General features: G+C 38.1%; 2 protein-coding genes across 5 annotated transcripts in view; one reads left to right on the plus strand and one right to left on the minus strand.

Moving 5' to 3' along the window:
- Positions 1-16007, minus strand: part of LZIC (leucine zipper and CTNNBIP1 domain containing) — a 32136-nt gene that overhangs the window by 8469 nt on the left and 7660 nt on the right. For 2 of the 4 annotated variants that reach the window (XM_026095562.2, XM_026095559.2), the window contains exons 1-5: positions 5439-5577; positions 4409-4552; positions 3152-3287; positions 2326-2424; positions 1559-1654 (exon numbers count right to left, since the gene is read on the minus strand). In XM_026095562.2, the coding sequence (XP_025951347.2) occupies positions 1559-1654; positions 2326-2424; positions 3152-3287; positions 4409-4509 (432 nt within the window). In that variant the 5' untranslated portion in view covers positions 4510-4552; positions 5439-5577. Of the gene's footprint in view, positions 1-1558; positions 1655-2325; positions 2425-3151; positions 3288-4408; positions 4553-5438; positions 5578-7501; positions 7527-9836; positions 9941-16007 lie in introns of those variants that run through there. The other 2 variants (XM_064525570.1, XM_064525571.1) reach the window with 2 other exon arrangements.
- Positions 5536-14231, plus strand: NMNAT1 (nicotinamide nucleotide adenylyltransferase 1). Its single transcript, XM_064525569.1, has 5 exons — positions 5536-5644; positions 8427-8603; positions 9111-9294; positions 10035-10180; positions 11481-14231. Exons 2-5 carry the CDS (start codon positions 8480-8482, stop codon positions 11879-11881), a joined length of 855 nt encoding a protein of 284 aa, XP_064381639.1. The 5' UTR covers positions 5536-5644; positions 8427-8479; the 3' UTR covers positions 11882-14231.

Below are 16007 nucleotides of genomic sequence, written 5' to 3' on the forward strand. Positions count from 1 at the left end.
TATAGAATTCCTCCAACACAAATCAATCAACATATGTAGTCTAAATTGGCAATGATGCTTCCTCTTATTTATGGTACTTTACCACTAAGGGGGGGGAAAAAAAAAAAAAAAAAAAAAAAAAAGACCATCTAGCTCCTCTCTGTGCTTACTGAACACTGTGCAGAGAAAGTGAGACTTATTAGCTCCGAGCATACCAAATCAAGGAGTCTACCCTATTCCAATATATCAGTCATAATTTCATTAGTTCAGTTTAGGCAAGTTCAATTTCCTGGACTATACTAAGTAAAACCAATGCTGCTACCTCTAATTTACTTTGTTACTAATTCACACTAGTGGCAAAAATTGATCAATCGTGAAATAAATATTAAGAATCATGTCAATTAGTTAAATGAAAAACAAAAATTGGTTACAAGATAAAGGAAGAACTCCCCTTCAACCACTGCAATTTTCCCCCAAAGTTTGATTATTAAAAAATTAGACTAAAATAGACCATCAGGTTTAGCATTTGGATTTACATGAGAATTAGGGGGAAATATTGAAGTTACATGTCTTTGCTGTGCTTTATAATTAAGCACGTAGCTACTTAACCTTTTGCAGTGTTGTGCAGACAAACATGTAATATTTACCCTCATTTTTCACATTCAAAACAGATGTGAAACTACTGTCTTAGCAAGTCCTCTGTGAAGTAAGTTACTGATCATTTTAAAAGATAAAGTAGCTGCATGAAAACGTAGCGAAGTGCTTGTCTGAAATGATCCAAGACACTCATGCCAGGGGATTAGATATCTTCAAACATTCAGTTTACAACCTTAACTAGCCTTTTTACCTATTTTTTCAAAACATTTTTCTGTTGGAGTCTAGCAACAAAAATATTCTGAGGGAAAGCATTTGCTAATATCATCTAATTGGAATGTAGCTCCTCTGTGTACTGCACTTTGTCTTTTCCATGACATTCCCTCATTTCACAAGGAAGTCTAAGTACGGAGCTCCCTAGCAACCCATTTTCTTCATATACCACCAACGAAAAGAAGTAACTTCCCTTCCTCCCTCTAGTGGCAAAAGTCAGGAATTGTTCTGCACACTGATACACTCAGGGAAAATTATCAGTAGTTCGTTCACTCATCTGCCCAGTTTATTTGTCTTGCACAAAGAGGTAGGCATTGTCACCATTACCGAAGTACGTTAAAGCCCAATGTATGTCCAAAGTCTTCCTGACAGGTGAATGGGTTGCAGTTAACCAGGAAAAGATTTATATTGCAGCTTCTATAAGCTGGTACAGGTTGATGTTCTTTATATGTGATTCATTCAGATGGTCCACCAAAGAGGCATTTTAAAGTAGTAATAGCTTTATGTAAACATACATGACTATCTGACACATGCTCAGTAGCAAACACTTCGGAAAGCTTACCACTAAAACGTAGGGATATTTATGTACAGCAAAAACAAGCTACAGGGCACTGATTTTATCATCTGCCCATTCTCTTTTGAGAACTTCAAATTCCTCCTCAACATATACGTAGAGATTTCTATTCACCTAGCTGTCATGCCAACACCTTACCTTCTCACCAAGCTTCCTAAGGGCAGTCAGGATTTCCACTTTCTGCTGTGTGTAGAGGTCCCGTCCCAACTTCCCAACCATTAGGTCTCGGTCCATCTTTATACCAGAAAAAAGTCAAAATACGTAAGCTTTCCATTAGTTTCACACAAAGTGACAGCATGACCAGTGCAACAGCCTAGAAATATCACCAGTAAACATGGAACCCACGGAAGCAAGGGACAGAGTCGCCCATTATTTAAAAGATTGCTGTAAAGCTGTAAACTGTTTTTTACACCATTCTGCGCCCTTCACGCCTAACCTTAGCATACTTGATTTCTGTGATCTTGAACTTCTTTTAATCAAATACTGCTGTTCATTCAAAATTTTGGATTCACAAGTCACTGAGCCATGAGGGAACCACATTTCATTTCACTTTATCTGGATTTCAATTCAGTCTAGATCTCCAAGACATAAGTGCATGCATTTCCACAATTCCAAAAATCATGCTCTTCACATTTTCTATTTGTAATTATACTCAGTTGACTATCTGTTGATCAGATTTTTGGTTTGAAGCAGTGATAGAATAGAATTCAAGAAATACACATTACTGTCCCCATTACTTCAATGAGCATTTGAAAATGAACAAATGCTGAAAGATAACAACTTCTCTTTTTCTGATACTACTATGAAGTTTTCTGACACACTTGGTGCTTTCCTTGCAATCATGCCAAATTTAATCAGTCTACTTGAAATAAGCGTAGTTGTTACAGTAGAACAGAAATCTTCACCTCTGCCAACCTTGTCCTTAATTGCCTTGGTTGTTTCTTTGCAAACATTCTAATTACTTCTGGAGTTTTAAATGCTTGGCTGATGGCTGCTTGTATTGCCTGCAAGGAAAAGAACAAGAATGACCACAGCTAATAGCAGGCATAAACCACAGCTACATGACAAGACTAATGAAGGCTGGAATGCATCATTAGTATCCTTGGTATCATTTGATAAGAGAATTTCTGTTTGCATGACCACAGAAGTGAGATGGAAAAATATATGACCTTTATGCAAGACTTGAAAAATCAACTAATTAGTGCACTTCACAGAGAAAAGCTGTAAAACTTTTCATCAGATTCTAAGTCTTAATTTCTACTTATTTCCACCATCTTCCTGATATCAACACAAGCAGATGTGCTATGCTATTTTTAGCAGTTTTAATGGCCACATTGATGATTGCAGCTCTTTCAAGGGTAAGCAGAATGAAATTGTTAAGATATTGATCAGTCTCCTGTTGTTGTTCAAAACTACCTCTCTTCGCACCTTTCTAGCATTAAAGATCTGATATCCTTGGGTCCTACAATCTCCCACATTTTTTCTACAGTATTATGGCTATGGTTCTTCAGTTTATTTTTCTTTTGAAATGAAGAGCTCTAACCAAGTTCTTATATGTAGACATATATTAAGTAATAAAAACCATTAGATACAAAGATCTAGATTTCACACATGCCTGTTTAAGAATCATAATGAACCACCTGCATCTGTTTTCTGTTTCTTCAAGTCCAGATACAATGTGAACTGCTCTTAATAAAACATCAGACAGATCTGAGTAAGAATCATCCTTACCAGCTGCATCCCGCTGAGCTCATCCACCAAAGTCATATCTCCAGACATAATTTTCTGCAGTGAGTCATTGATCTCACTCAGCTGTTCTAGAGTTTCTTTTTTGGTCTCTTCATACTCATCTGCATCTAGTTCCTCTCTAAAGACCAGCAAGACACATTAATTCACAGGATTAAACACGAGATATAACATGGAGAAAAGGATGTCAGGGAGTCATGAAGTATGCTTCTTCAGCTAACAAGGAAAACATTCGCACCACTTCAGATTATTTTGCTTTTAGCCTCCTTAACTGTTATTTAGCTAACGCATATGTAGTTTTCTTCTCACTTTTATATCACCTTCTAGCCACCCATACACTTATATTGCTTGTACAAAGTCACTCATATATTAAAAAAAACCCTGACAACTACAAGGCAGTCAATACTTGGTGCAATACTTAAAAATGCATGTTGGATCTGAATAAAAATATTCAGAAAGATTGCCTTACTAAAAGCTATGGTGAAACAAACAACTTGGAAAAACCCATCTCCTCACTCCCAAACCATCAAGTTAGACAGGGAGAAAAATCATCAGCCTTTGATCCAGCCACCTAAACAGCAGCCAATTCAAAGAATGGCACTGCCAACCCTTACCACTTAGAATTGTTCTTGAAAAAACGTACTAAAGCTGTATTGCTTGGATTAATTAAAATTAGTCAGAGAAGCACACCAGGATGCAAAACCACACAGGATGTTTAAGTACCAATACTGACACAGAGAGAAAAAAAAATTTTTTTCTTTGATAACCCAGTCTATCTGAAATTTTATTAGCCCACTAAGAGCTAATGAGTCAGGACAACCACATGAAAATGTTAACTACAGAAAAAAAAAAAATCCATAATTAAAAGACAAAGCAAAATAGACACAAAAGCAAATTGTTGCTATTAAAAAAGCCCATATGGAAATTGTGAATTCTGTAAACAGCTATTAGAAGTTAAAAAGTCATACAGAAATGTAATATTTCAGAGAAAACAGCAATGAATATTTCTACCCTCATTTTCCTCAAGATGACAATAAGTAAAATGATCTTAATAATAAGAAAGGTTTTTTTCCCAAGTCACTCCTACTACTCAATACAAACATCCAAACACTATCAAAAAAAAAGCCACAACAAAACATAAAACAAAAAAAACCCACAAGACTTGTGAAAGGTACATAATTCTCTTCTCAAAACCACCGATGAAGAACATTCACATTTAAGAAGGAAGCTTTTTTTTTTTACCTGCATTCTTCCAAATCTTGAAGCTGCTGCATTAACCTGTCCAACTGCTCTTCCAAGTTTTGCTTTAGCTTACTGGTTTCTGTTGTTCCTCTTGAAGCCATTTTCAGTTTTCACATAAAAATTTTAAGTTGTTACATGACACTCCTAGGAGAAAAACACTTTATCGTTGTGTATCAACAGTCTAAGATGTATTTTAAAATGCTCTCAGTACCAATAAAACAATGCAGTATCTTGATGACCAAACGTCCAACCAAAATATTTTGAGATACCAGGAGGGAAAGTATTCGGTCTACAGGATCATTCTCTTTGTAGCAAGAAGCAGTTCACCAACTTAATAACTCAAACAGCCACAGCATTTGAAAACAGAAACACGTTTTGAAACTGAACAGCAATTACTGAAATCTTCAGCCCCTATTTTATGCAACAGAAGACTGTTCTCTTTACCTGTCCCTTAGAAAGTTACTAAGAGGGACAACAACCCAGATTCAGGCATCTGAAGGATACAAACACCTTCAATAAAACCATTAGATGTAAAAATTCGCAATACTGCAGAGGAAATTTTTGCTTCTTTAGATAATAAATACAAGAGAAGTCACCCAAGCAACATAAGTGGTCAATCAGATATTTCCAAGTAATGCACCCAATCAACAACAGTTCAATGCCAAGTCCTTATGATTGTCGCTAATGAGTGATTTCCTCTAGCGACAACAGCTCGTGCCTGCAGCTGGAAGACAGGCAAGGAAACACCATCCTCCCTGCCGGAAAGACGTGAAAGACCCGAAACAGCTGCGGGGGGACAGAAATGAAAGCAGGAACTTGAGCACTATGCAATTTTCTTCCCCCTGTCTCTAACAAAAAGCCTCAGCAGAGCTCCGTCTGCCCCTTTCACCCCCCAAGTTCACCGCAGGGAGCCAGGGGCGGATCCCCACGCAGGGCCGCGAACAGAAAAAGGAGGCCGCAGGCCCCCTCCCGCCCAGCTGGGCCCCAGACCCCGGCGCCAGCGGGAGGAGGCCCGGGGCCGCCGCCTCACCTGGGCAGGCCGCGACACCAGTGGGCGCGGGGCGCCGCGGGCGAAGCCAGGCCGCCGGCTGCGGGGCGAAGCCAGCCGCGCCGCTGCCGGGAGGCGAGGGGGACCCTGCCGGGGACGGACCCGCGCCGCTTCCGGCGGGACGGGGCCAATGGGAGCGCGCCGCCGCGCGCGCCGCCCAATGCGGTCCCCTCGGCGCGGAGCGGGCGGTAAGCGCGGGCGCGGGCTGCGGCGCGGCCCGGCGCAGCTCGGGCTGGGGGCTCGGCGGCGGCGGGTGCCGGAGCTGCAGGCTGGGGCCTGCCCCTGCGAGCGGCGCGCCCGGGAGGCCGCGCCCGGCGGGCCTTGCCGGGGGACGGGCTGGCGGGGAGAAGGGAGCACCGGAATAGCCTAAAAACTTGAGCACCCGAAACGTGAGAGCTTCCAGCAGGAGCTGGGCACTGCAAATGCAGTGCTTAATACCGGTTCTGGTCTATGAACACTTCAACATCTCTAATAAATATTCATCTCCCACATATAAATAACATTGACCGAAGCTTACTCACAATTACCTGCTCATGGACAAAAATTACTTATTATTTAAATTACTTTAGGATTGTTTTGTAGAGATTCACCACTTAATCAGAAAAGCTACCAGAAACTCACTACTGATTTCTCCAGTACGTCTCAACATATACATTCATTCTTCCATCATCTTCCCACAGAGGAAACTGCAACAGCAATTTTGGGGAGATGGTGGTAGTTCTTCAGGTTTTTGAACAGACTTGATTTGCTTTGTGTTCATATCAGAAATTATCACACAGTGCCCTTTCATTTGGAAACGATATTTGGAAGTTTGCAGCAGTTCTTTCCTCACAGAAGAATTTTGGAATGATCTCCAAAAAGCACATCTGCTGCACAAACAGGCTTTCCCTTTGGCAGAAAGTTCCATGCATCTAGAAATTAAGTTGTCTATCCTGTTCTCTTCCAAAATATTTTTTAAACATCAAAAGTCATTTGGTATTATATGAGAAAGATATTACTCTAGCATGGTGTTACAGAAAGAAGATTTTTACATATTTGTAAAAGCCTGTATTGCTGAGGACAATCTCGATGTGTTTTAAATTTATTGCCATTTCCTAAGGGCTGACACTTCATGCTGATTTTATTTAGATAGTATTGCTGTAGCTTATCTGGAAGGTGAGAAGGCATGTCTAATTCAGGCTAACTTACTGTCTACAGGATATAACAGTGTCTTTAGTAAAGTCTAAATAGTAGAAAGTTTGTTCCGATACAGCAACTTCTGTCCTAAGTTAACATTGGCACACAAACTTTGAACTCCATTTTCCAGGTTTCAAAAAATCAATCTAATGCCCCAACAGTTCTTTACAAATAGATTAAAAAAAAAAGTGTTACTGTGAAATAAATAGAGTATCTGATAGGAGTTAAGTTTATTGAAATCAAATAACTAATGATTACCACAAGGGAGTTTCTGGAAGCTTTTAATTGAATTTACAATTATGGTTTAACAGAAAACTTGTGGGCCAAATCCAACAAATAGCACTAGACAGAGGATGTCAATGTGATTAGAAGACTGAGGGTATATGCATATTGTTAAATTGTATTTATAACTATTAATCTGTATGCAGATGCAAAGAGTTAGAAGGTGAGTTTATGATGCAGTTTAAAAGCTGCCTGTTTATAATAGAATGGAAAATGAGTTGCCATGATGATAAAGGACATTTGATTTTAATTCCAGAAAAGGCATTATATATTTTCATCTTAAAATTTTCCATTATTTTTGCCCTTGCTTTTATTTTTAAATCAAAAAATCAACCCTTTCCAAATTTGTGGTATGACTCACTCTCTTTAGAAACTGGGGCTTTATGCATTACAAAAGCAAGTCCCACTCTTTCCCCCTCCTGTTCCCATAGTAACTCTTCTAGCTGATGCCACTGTGAAGACTGCATTCCAAGCAACACCAGCCTTCAAATCCTGACATACTGACTACTTTGTGGTAATAAAGAATATTTCAAAAGTTTGTGAAACCCCTGAAAGCACAGAAAAGTACTAGTATTTGTAAAATGTACCTCATGAGAAGCCTCACAGGAATGCCTTCTATTCAAGAGCTATTTGATGTTAGTACATATTAGCCGTTACAAGACTTAGCTGTGATGATATCTTGCCACTGTGGCTGCTGCAAACATCACTCACTTTCTTTGTTAAGGAGACAGAATGTGAGGGTGACCTTGTGGGATTTTTCCAAGCAGTGATGTTGCTGTAGAAACAATGGCAAACTATTCAGTGATCTGCACAGAAGCCTCAGACATCTGACAGACAGCAACAACAGAAGAATGGCTCATAACATATTCCAGTTTTCATTTGTTTGTTCAGGGCCAGACCAGGAGAAGCCATTTTGGCAAGCCAGAATATTCCCATGAAGGAGAGGAATACTGAGAAGCAAAAATACACGTAGTGTAGCAGAAATGAAAAAGATGAGTAGTAAAATTTCCTTATTTTCACCAACTCTTAAACATATCTCCAGAAACTTAAATTGAAAATAGGAACAATGATGTTATCTTAAAAAAAATCTAGCTTTTAATTGCAGCTTCTTAAACTTTTTTAAAATAATAATTCACTTTTCTTTTACCATCAGGTCTACTGGTATACCACTTACTTTCCACAACAGAGTAGTTTGGTCATTTTCACATTTAGTCAATAGCACTGTCTTCCTACATACCCACAGCAATTGTCATGAATTATTCTCCTTCCTGCAACATAATACCACCATTATCACACCCCCTTGAATTGTACTTTCTATCCAGAGATAACTAGACAGAACTAGAGGCAGTGGTTTTAATGTCTTAAAAATTGGACAATGAAGTATCACATAAACAATCACAGGCCAAATGTTGATGTAAAGAAGGGTTCAATTAAGGGATCTTAAAATCATCTGCTTATTTGGAGAAGGAATAAGTAAGAATAACTATTTTTTGATCTCCTCTCTTCTTGTAGTTGTTGGTAACTATAGCAGCAACATTCTGTATTTGGCTCTGTAGCTGTGAGGAATGGCTATGGAAGATCATGACAAGAAGACTGAAGTAGTACTGCTGGCCTGTGGGTCCTTCAATCCCATCACCAACATGCATCTAAGGCTATTTGAGCTGGCTAAGGACTACTTTCATGAAACAGGTAGGATGATGACTTACAGCATTCAAAACAGAGCTATGATTTGTAAATATTTAAATGTTAAGGTGAATGTTTTTGTATGTGTACATCTGTTTGACAGTGACAGATATTTCTGAAATGCTGGTGAGATACTGAAGCTAGTGTGAGTGTCATACTGAGTCATGTAGGCCTAATATATGAGTGAAGAATCTTACATATTTGTTGCTTATTACTTACTTTAATGAGATAAAGCATGTTTTTTATAACTTTTATTTCTGAAATTAGAAAGTTATTATCAGGTCTCATAGAAATATATCTTTCTAATATATCTGACTAAATCTTTAATTGTACTGCCTTGTACAATGGCAGGAGTATGCTGTACTTTTCCACTTGGTCAGCTGTCAGAGCTAGCACTGGTTTTCCTAGATACTACAGTGAATAGTGGGTACAAAATAGTTTACATACAATACTGTGGAAGTAACATCTGCTCAACCACTTCTCATGTTCTTGTGTGATGTGTTTTTTCCACAGGAAAATACAAAGTAATCAAAGGAATCATTTCACCAGTAGGTGACGCATATAAGAAGAAAGGTCTGATCAGTGCCAATCACCGAGTAACTATGGCAAAACTAGCTACAAAAAGCTCAGATTGGGTGGAAGTTGATGACTGGGAAAGCTGCCAGAGTGAGTGGCTGGAAACACTCAAAGTTTTAAGGTATTCTTCAAATCCTTAAAAGTCTTAAGAACCTATAGAAGGATGAGGAAAGGTGTAGTTCTAAAAAACAGAATATCAGGCTAATCCCAAATCATATGAACACACTCAGTGAAGTCAGATGTGATATTTGCATGAGCATTATGAATGAAGGATTGCAACATTAGTCGTAAACATACAAAGAACTGAATCTGTGAACTGCATACAATTTTTAAGATCATATATGTTTTCTTAGGATTTATTCATCTTTTGTGCTGAAAAAATAAGGTATTCATGAGAAGGGAAGAGAGACTAGAGTAGGGTGGACAGACTACACAGCCTGTCCTCTTTTGATTCTGATGCTGCTATGCTGCCCATATGTATTTTTAAAGGCTGATGTGAGAATCTTTTAAATGAATAAGTTTTGCTTTTTTTATTCTCATCACAGAGGCATCTGTAATTTCAATATTGCTACACTTACTATTTTTAAGGATGTTTCAGTCACTCCTTCACTGTGGTTCTTCTTTTTGAAATGAGCTTCTATTAAAAAGTAAAAACAAACAGACCTTGCACCTGATGCTTCGGAGTCCTTGCACTTCGACCACCTTATGACCCAGAGCTCACAAGTCACTGAGCAGATCAGTTCTTGGATGTGTAGTCTGTGAACGTACTGCAGGAGGAAGTGGTAAAAGATTATTTAGTAGGCAGTGCTCTTCCATATTCTCTTGCATCTTTAAAGTATCTAAAAGATATCTGTTTTGCAGGTATCACCATCAAAAGCTTTCATCTCCTGATCCCACAAATAGTCTGCAGAATGCTGTACCTTCAACAAAGCCAGGACGGAAGAGGAAACAGGAACCAAATAGGCATGACCCCATTAAAAAGAAAAATCAGAGTCCAGATATAAAAAGTTAAGTCTGTTGGCCATTTAAATGCTTAAAAATACTTGCTATCTTGCTATTTCCAGGGAATTGTGCTGTGTTATAAGTCAGTCTTTTTTTGGTGATACTGACATCACTGAAAAAAATTATTGACCCAGATCCCTTAGCATGAAACAGTAGTCTTGATAAAAAGACTATAAGGGTAAAATGTATGAGACATGAAAAATACTCAAGATAACAAAAACTCAAAATGAAAGAGGTCTGAGGTATCCATTTTACCTATGGAACTTTGTTATACTGCAGTTACAGCTTGCGAATTTTGCATCATAAACTGTTTGAAATCACTGAAGAAAGGAAGGACAAGAGGAAATCCAGAAATCCAGAATGTATCTGGATACAGGATCATTTTAAATTTTAATTTAAAACTTCATAAAACAGAAGTATCTTGGCTTTATTATTTTAGGTAGCATTTATTTTGCTTATTGCTTTTAGATCTTAATGTAATGCTTTGGCTTAATATGTACAATTTTATTAATTCATATATAACTTGAGCGGTCTTGCATAAACAACAACTATCTTAATCTTTTATATTCACAAATCTTGACTTCTGCCTGTAAGTTCCTTGAAACTTTCCAAATTTTACTAAGTTTAATTTATAGTGTTTTAAAATAAATGTGTTCAAAGAAAAGACTAACAGCATCAGGCTTTTCCCATACTATATTGATAGATGTTTCACTACATTCCTACCAACTTGTGACATTACTGGAAGATGTAGATCTGTAGCACACTCAAGCTTGTTTCCATTACTTAAGGTGTGTTCTATCTGCATGCTTCTCTAGATTCCATATAAAACAGAGGGAATACTCTCTTGAAGTCATATCAGACAGTCGGCAGGGGGGTGTCTTTTCTTTCCTCTTACATACCTCCTGCTACCCCGTAAAAGCTAACTCCTCTTCTGGAACTCTATATGGAATGTCTGATAAAGTGTTAATAGCATTACAGTGCCCTTTCATACATCACTATTCTGGAACTCTCTCTAGATTTTCTTTGATCCTTGAGTGACTGATTCACCACAAGGCTAAATGAGCACGTTAGAGTTTATTTTCTAGTCCTTTTGAATGAAAGGGCTCCCATAACGTCTTCTCAGAGGAATTCCATATTAAGGCTAATAATTATAAATTATATGTTCTGAATCTTTTTTATTTCAACCCATTGTCTCACCTTAACCAAAGATAGAGAGAGATAGCTTAAAAATCAAATGTTCCCATTAAGTGAGCTAAAGTCTGGTGACCTAAACCAAGCCCTGTTTCTCACTTTCTTCTTTTTAAGGTGTCCCACAGGTTAAACTGCTTTGTGGAAGTGACATGCTGGAATCTTTTGGGATCCCCAATCTGTGGAAGTTGGAGGACATCACTGAAATTGTGGCAAATCATGGCCTTGTATGCATCAGTAGGGCTGGAAACAATGTTCAGAAATTCATCTATGAATCTGATATTTTGTGGAGACATAAGAATAATATTCACCTAGTGGAAGAATGGATCACAAATGACATTTCCTCCACCAAGATTAGGAGAGCACTGCGGAGAGGCCAGAGTATTCGTTACCTAGTGCCTGATGCAGTTGAAGCGTACATAGAAAAACATAGTCTGTATAGTCCAGAGAGTGAAGACAGGAATGCTGGGGTTGTCTTGGCTCCCTTACAGAAGCATGCATGTGATTCTAAGAACTAACAGGCATTATACAACTTTCACTCTTTCTGCTGTGTAATGGCTACAGTTCAGTACAGGAAAATGTTTGATCTTTTCTAGTAAATAGTGGGCTAATTCTGTGGCTCTAGTATATGTGTAGTTGCTGCTAAGGTTGGGTGTGCTCAAGAATTGGACCTACACCATCTTTTTTCTTTTTAAATCCAGTAACAAGAGTTCGATTTCTGATATTTATATCTAAACATTTTGTCATGATTCAGCGAACTAAATGCAAGAATTGACACTAGCACACAAGAATTACAAATTAACAAAGAGCAAATGAAAATATTCTGATTAGTTTGACTGCTCAGACTGTTATTTATAAAATACTAAAACAAGTATTTTTAATACTTTACAGCATCATAAGTAACAGACAAAGCCTTTTCAAACCATTTCAAAATGTATCAGTTACTGATAGTAAATCCAAAATGTATCACTTACTGATAGTAAATCAGTATGACTCCGTTTTAAAAAGTTGCCAACATACGATGGACCTCAAAGAAATGATTTAGCTCTATCTTGGAAGGGGATAAATTACTCCTGGCTGAACTGGTACTAGATAAGCCATGCTTTCAGTTGCCTGCCTTTCCAATATACAGCCTGTTTGTCTGCCATCATGCAGTTTTCTCCCAGAAATGCTGTACTTTAAGCTCAGCACTGTTTCTCATGAAAGGACAGACCTACTTCAGAAACTGGTTTATAGCCATTGATTTAGTGGGTTAAGAATAGTGTCTTTGCACTGATTCTCAGACAGTTGTCCCCTTATTTCAAATAATAAGAGATTTTGCTTTTGAGCCAGGTATATGCAGCCAGAATTGCTTTCTGGAACTGGATCTGAGAAGAAGTGGTAAGAGACTAGGACTATATGTAAATGAAATGTTTTTCTTTGCTAGAAATCTGGGTTTGAATCTAACAATACATTGTCTGTATTATGCAAGTATAAACAAGATAGGCATTTTGAATGTAATAGTGATAGAATTCTACCTCCCCTTCTTTTCTGTCATCCCATTTTTTTGTGTGAATTATGTGCCTGATAAAAAAATGGCAAACTTTCCAAGATGCTACCTGCATAATAGGTCAACAGCTTTTTCATACCATCTCCACAAAACTTCTCTGTTTGTATTGTCCAGATCAACAACGCTAGCAGAATGGGAGATTCTCAGGGCAGGGAGTCTGGAAGCTGGTGTGCAAGTCTGTAACCACGGACTTGCTGCAGATCATAACCAGGACAACCTGTCATCCTCCTTCCTCAGGCAGGGGATCCCCAAAGAACTGAGGCTCCCTGGGAGCTTACAGTGAGTCTGGAAGCCAGCAGCTAAATGCAGAACATCATGGCTGGCCCTAGAGCCTGCAAGGCTAGTCTAGTACCCAGCGGGGGAGTCAAGGCTCCAGCGGGCAAACCTGTAACCCAGCGATGGACCTAGCACCAGGCATGGAAGCCTCAAGCCTCAACACAAAATTCTGCAATTACAGTATATTAGAACCTCTGTGTTCTGCTAGCTGCAGCCTGTACAGGTGGCTGTCTACAGAGAATCTACAAGGAAATCTGTAATGGCACAAAATGAAGTCACAACTTAGAAGTTCATCTGTAACTGCACCGTGATTGAAAGTCGCATGAAGGATTCTTAGAGTTTTTTTCCCTGGTGAATCCTGAATCAAATATGCTGCGTCTGCTGTTTTTTGCCCTAAAGCTCAGGCAAACTCACACTGTCCTTTGATAGTGAGGCTACATTCATGCATCATCAACAGAAATAAAAGTAATGAAGGCCAAATTATGCCCTCTGTCATGCCTTAGCAAATAAACTGCCATAACCGACTGAAGGTAAACTATATTATTCGTGGTGCATAGGAAAGGACAAGAGCTACTTTTTTGCCTGCTGCTATCTCTAAGGCTGACAAGAATAGAGAGCAAGAAAGATTTATTCTCAGCACTCAAGTCAGCCAGTATGCTTCTGAATAAACATAGCAGATCTTCCCCATGACAGTGCACCCTATATTTGTGGTCACTTTTCAGAACAAAACTGCACTTGAAATTTATTCTTGTAAATGATGGTGTTGGTGTGTGTTGCTGCACTTTATAATTCTAGAGAAACAGTGCATATTCAACAGGATGTTTTATAGAGCTTTGTTCTTCAGACAGTTCTACTTCACTAGGTTTTAATGTAGTTATGTGTGATGGGTCTTTCAATAAAATAAATTGCATGTAATACGCTAATTTAACAGTCATCCTATTATTAAGCAACTCTGATGTCTGATGGCTGCATGATTTGTAAGTAGGTAGAATGGTATCAGTAGCATTTTGCCTATATAAAACACTGCTGTTCAGAAATTTCAACTGAGTGCTGAATATGGATCTTTTATTTTACCAGTGGGATCTAGAAGTCTGCCTGTTACAACATCAGAAATAAACACATACGGGTAATCTACTGTTCCAATCAGTTTTAAATATCAGCATCAAAATCAGCCCTGTGGCATATTTTAAAATGTTAAGATAAATAAAACTTTCAAGAGTAGACTAGATCTAAGGGAGAAACCATATGTAAGCTTTTCAAATAATGGAGTTCACTGAACTTCTTTCATAAAGGGAGCTACAGTTATAATGCATTCACAGATGTTCTACAAACAAGTGAAGCAAAAATGTTTTAGATCATTGTATTTGGTTCTGCTCTATTGAAGGCCCTTACACTACACATCTTATTCAAACTCAAAATATTTTACAAATATGGAACAGCAGTAGCAACCACTTCATCTACTTCTGTAATGAGGCCACATCTTCAGCAGAACATGTTAGATGTTTGATGCTGCACAGAAATGAAGATGGAAAAATTTTCTTTCCACAAAAAGAAAAACCTAAGGTTTCGTAAGGGAGAATGAAATAAACCATCCTAGGATGTGGCCAGAGCACTTGGCAGTTCCTACAAAAAGTTCTATAGACAGCCTTTTGATTTACCTTTGAAACAGTAACTCAAGTACTTCTATATGTCTTATTTTGAGATACAGTACTGATATACAGAAAGAAGCACTACATCCTAGACAGTCTGCATGACTTTCTATATGATCTTAATTTTCAAATAAAAATTATATCCAGGCTTTTATACAGGACTTATCCAAGTACTGACTTCTCTTTACTTGGAAAAGTCAGCAGTATTGCAACAGTGATCTTTTACTTGGTATCATAACCCTGTAATACAAAATTATGGGTGAAATGTTACTATTTGAGTCCAAGGGAAATAATCATTTGCATTTCTCTGTGCCATTCCTCATTTAGCATAGTTTAGAGAACAATATCCATTGCAAACAGGAAACGTGCTTTGACGTTCTAATTTCCCGCTCACGTGATTCTGTGAGTCATATAGGCCAAACTGTCAGCTCCAAAAATGTAGCCAAAGTTCAGAGAAACTTAATTTTCTGTGCAAAATACTATCACTTTATTCAGCCTAAACTGAGTTTACTAACAAGTCAGTAAATAGATAAACGTAGTAGCTAGAGATGAGTTTCCTCATTCAAGATTTAGAATACCAACTTCCCTTTTTACTATAGTAACAGCATAGCTGAATTTAAGACTGCACTTGCCTATCAGTTTTGGGCGTTTCTTTTAATGTAGCCTTTACTGTGGTACTCATTAGTATCACATCTGACCACTTAAAATCTAGGATTAAGTTAATGCTCAAAACATGCGTGTGACTTTGGGAAGTATTGTTTTCCCTATTTTACAGATGAGGAAACTGAAGTACAAAGTTATCTAGCTCTCCTGTACTTAACAGCTCGAGAGTGCCTAGCTTTTCAGGATTATTCGATTAGTACTTCTCACTTGTTACAACAAAGCATTCATTTTGCGAAACATAACCACAGAACCACAGATGGAAGGACTGCAAGATATTGGACAACTTCATGTATTCTAAGGGAAATGAAATCTCACTTCCAAATTCCTCATATATTCTTTCCCTTCTTCATACATTCCTTTCTTCATATATCCATGTACAGTTTAACAGTCAACACTTGTCTGTTAAAATATATCATGCATTTACAGTGGGGAGTTCACCTTTTCACCAACTGTGCAGATTTTATATCATAAAGCCCCAGACCTAATTCACACAGAGGGAAACTCAGT

This window comes from Dromaius novaehollandiae, chromosome 24 (genome assembly GCF_036370855.1).
Source record: "Dromaius novaehollandiae isolate bDroNov1 chromosome 24, bDroNov1.hap1, whole genome shotgun sequence".
Classification (NCBI taxonomy): domain Eukaryota; kingdom Metazoa; phylum Chordata; class Aves; order Casuariiformes; family Dromaiidae; genus Dromaius; species Dromaius novaehollandiae.

What these genes read in the sequence shown, in the direction of transcription:
- NMNAT1 (XM_064525569.1), top strand. Translation starts at nt 8,480, where the DNA reads ATGGCTATGGAAGATCATGACAAGAAGACTGAAGTAGTACTGCTGGCC. An exon ending in GAAACACTCAAAGTTTTAAG is followed by an intron (nt 9,295 to 10,034) that starts GTATTCTTCAAA and finishes TCTGTTTTGCAG; the next exon opens with GTATCACCATCAAAAGCTTT. An exon ending in TCAGAGTCCAGATATAAAAA is followed by an intron (nt 10,181 to 11,480) that starts GTTAAGTCTGTT and finishes CTTCTTTTTAAG; the next exon opens with GTGTCCCACAGGTTAAACTG.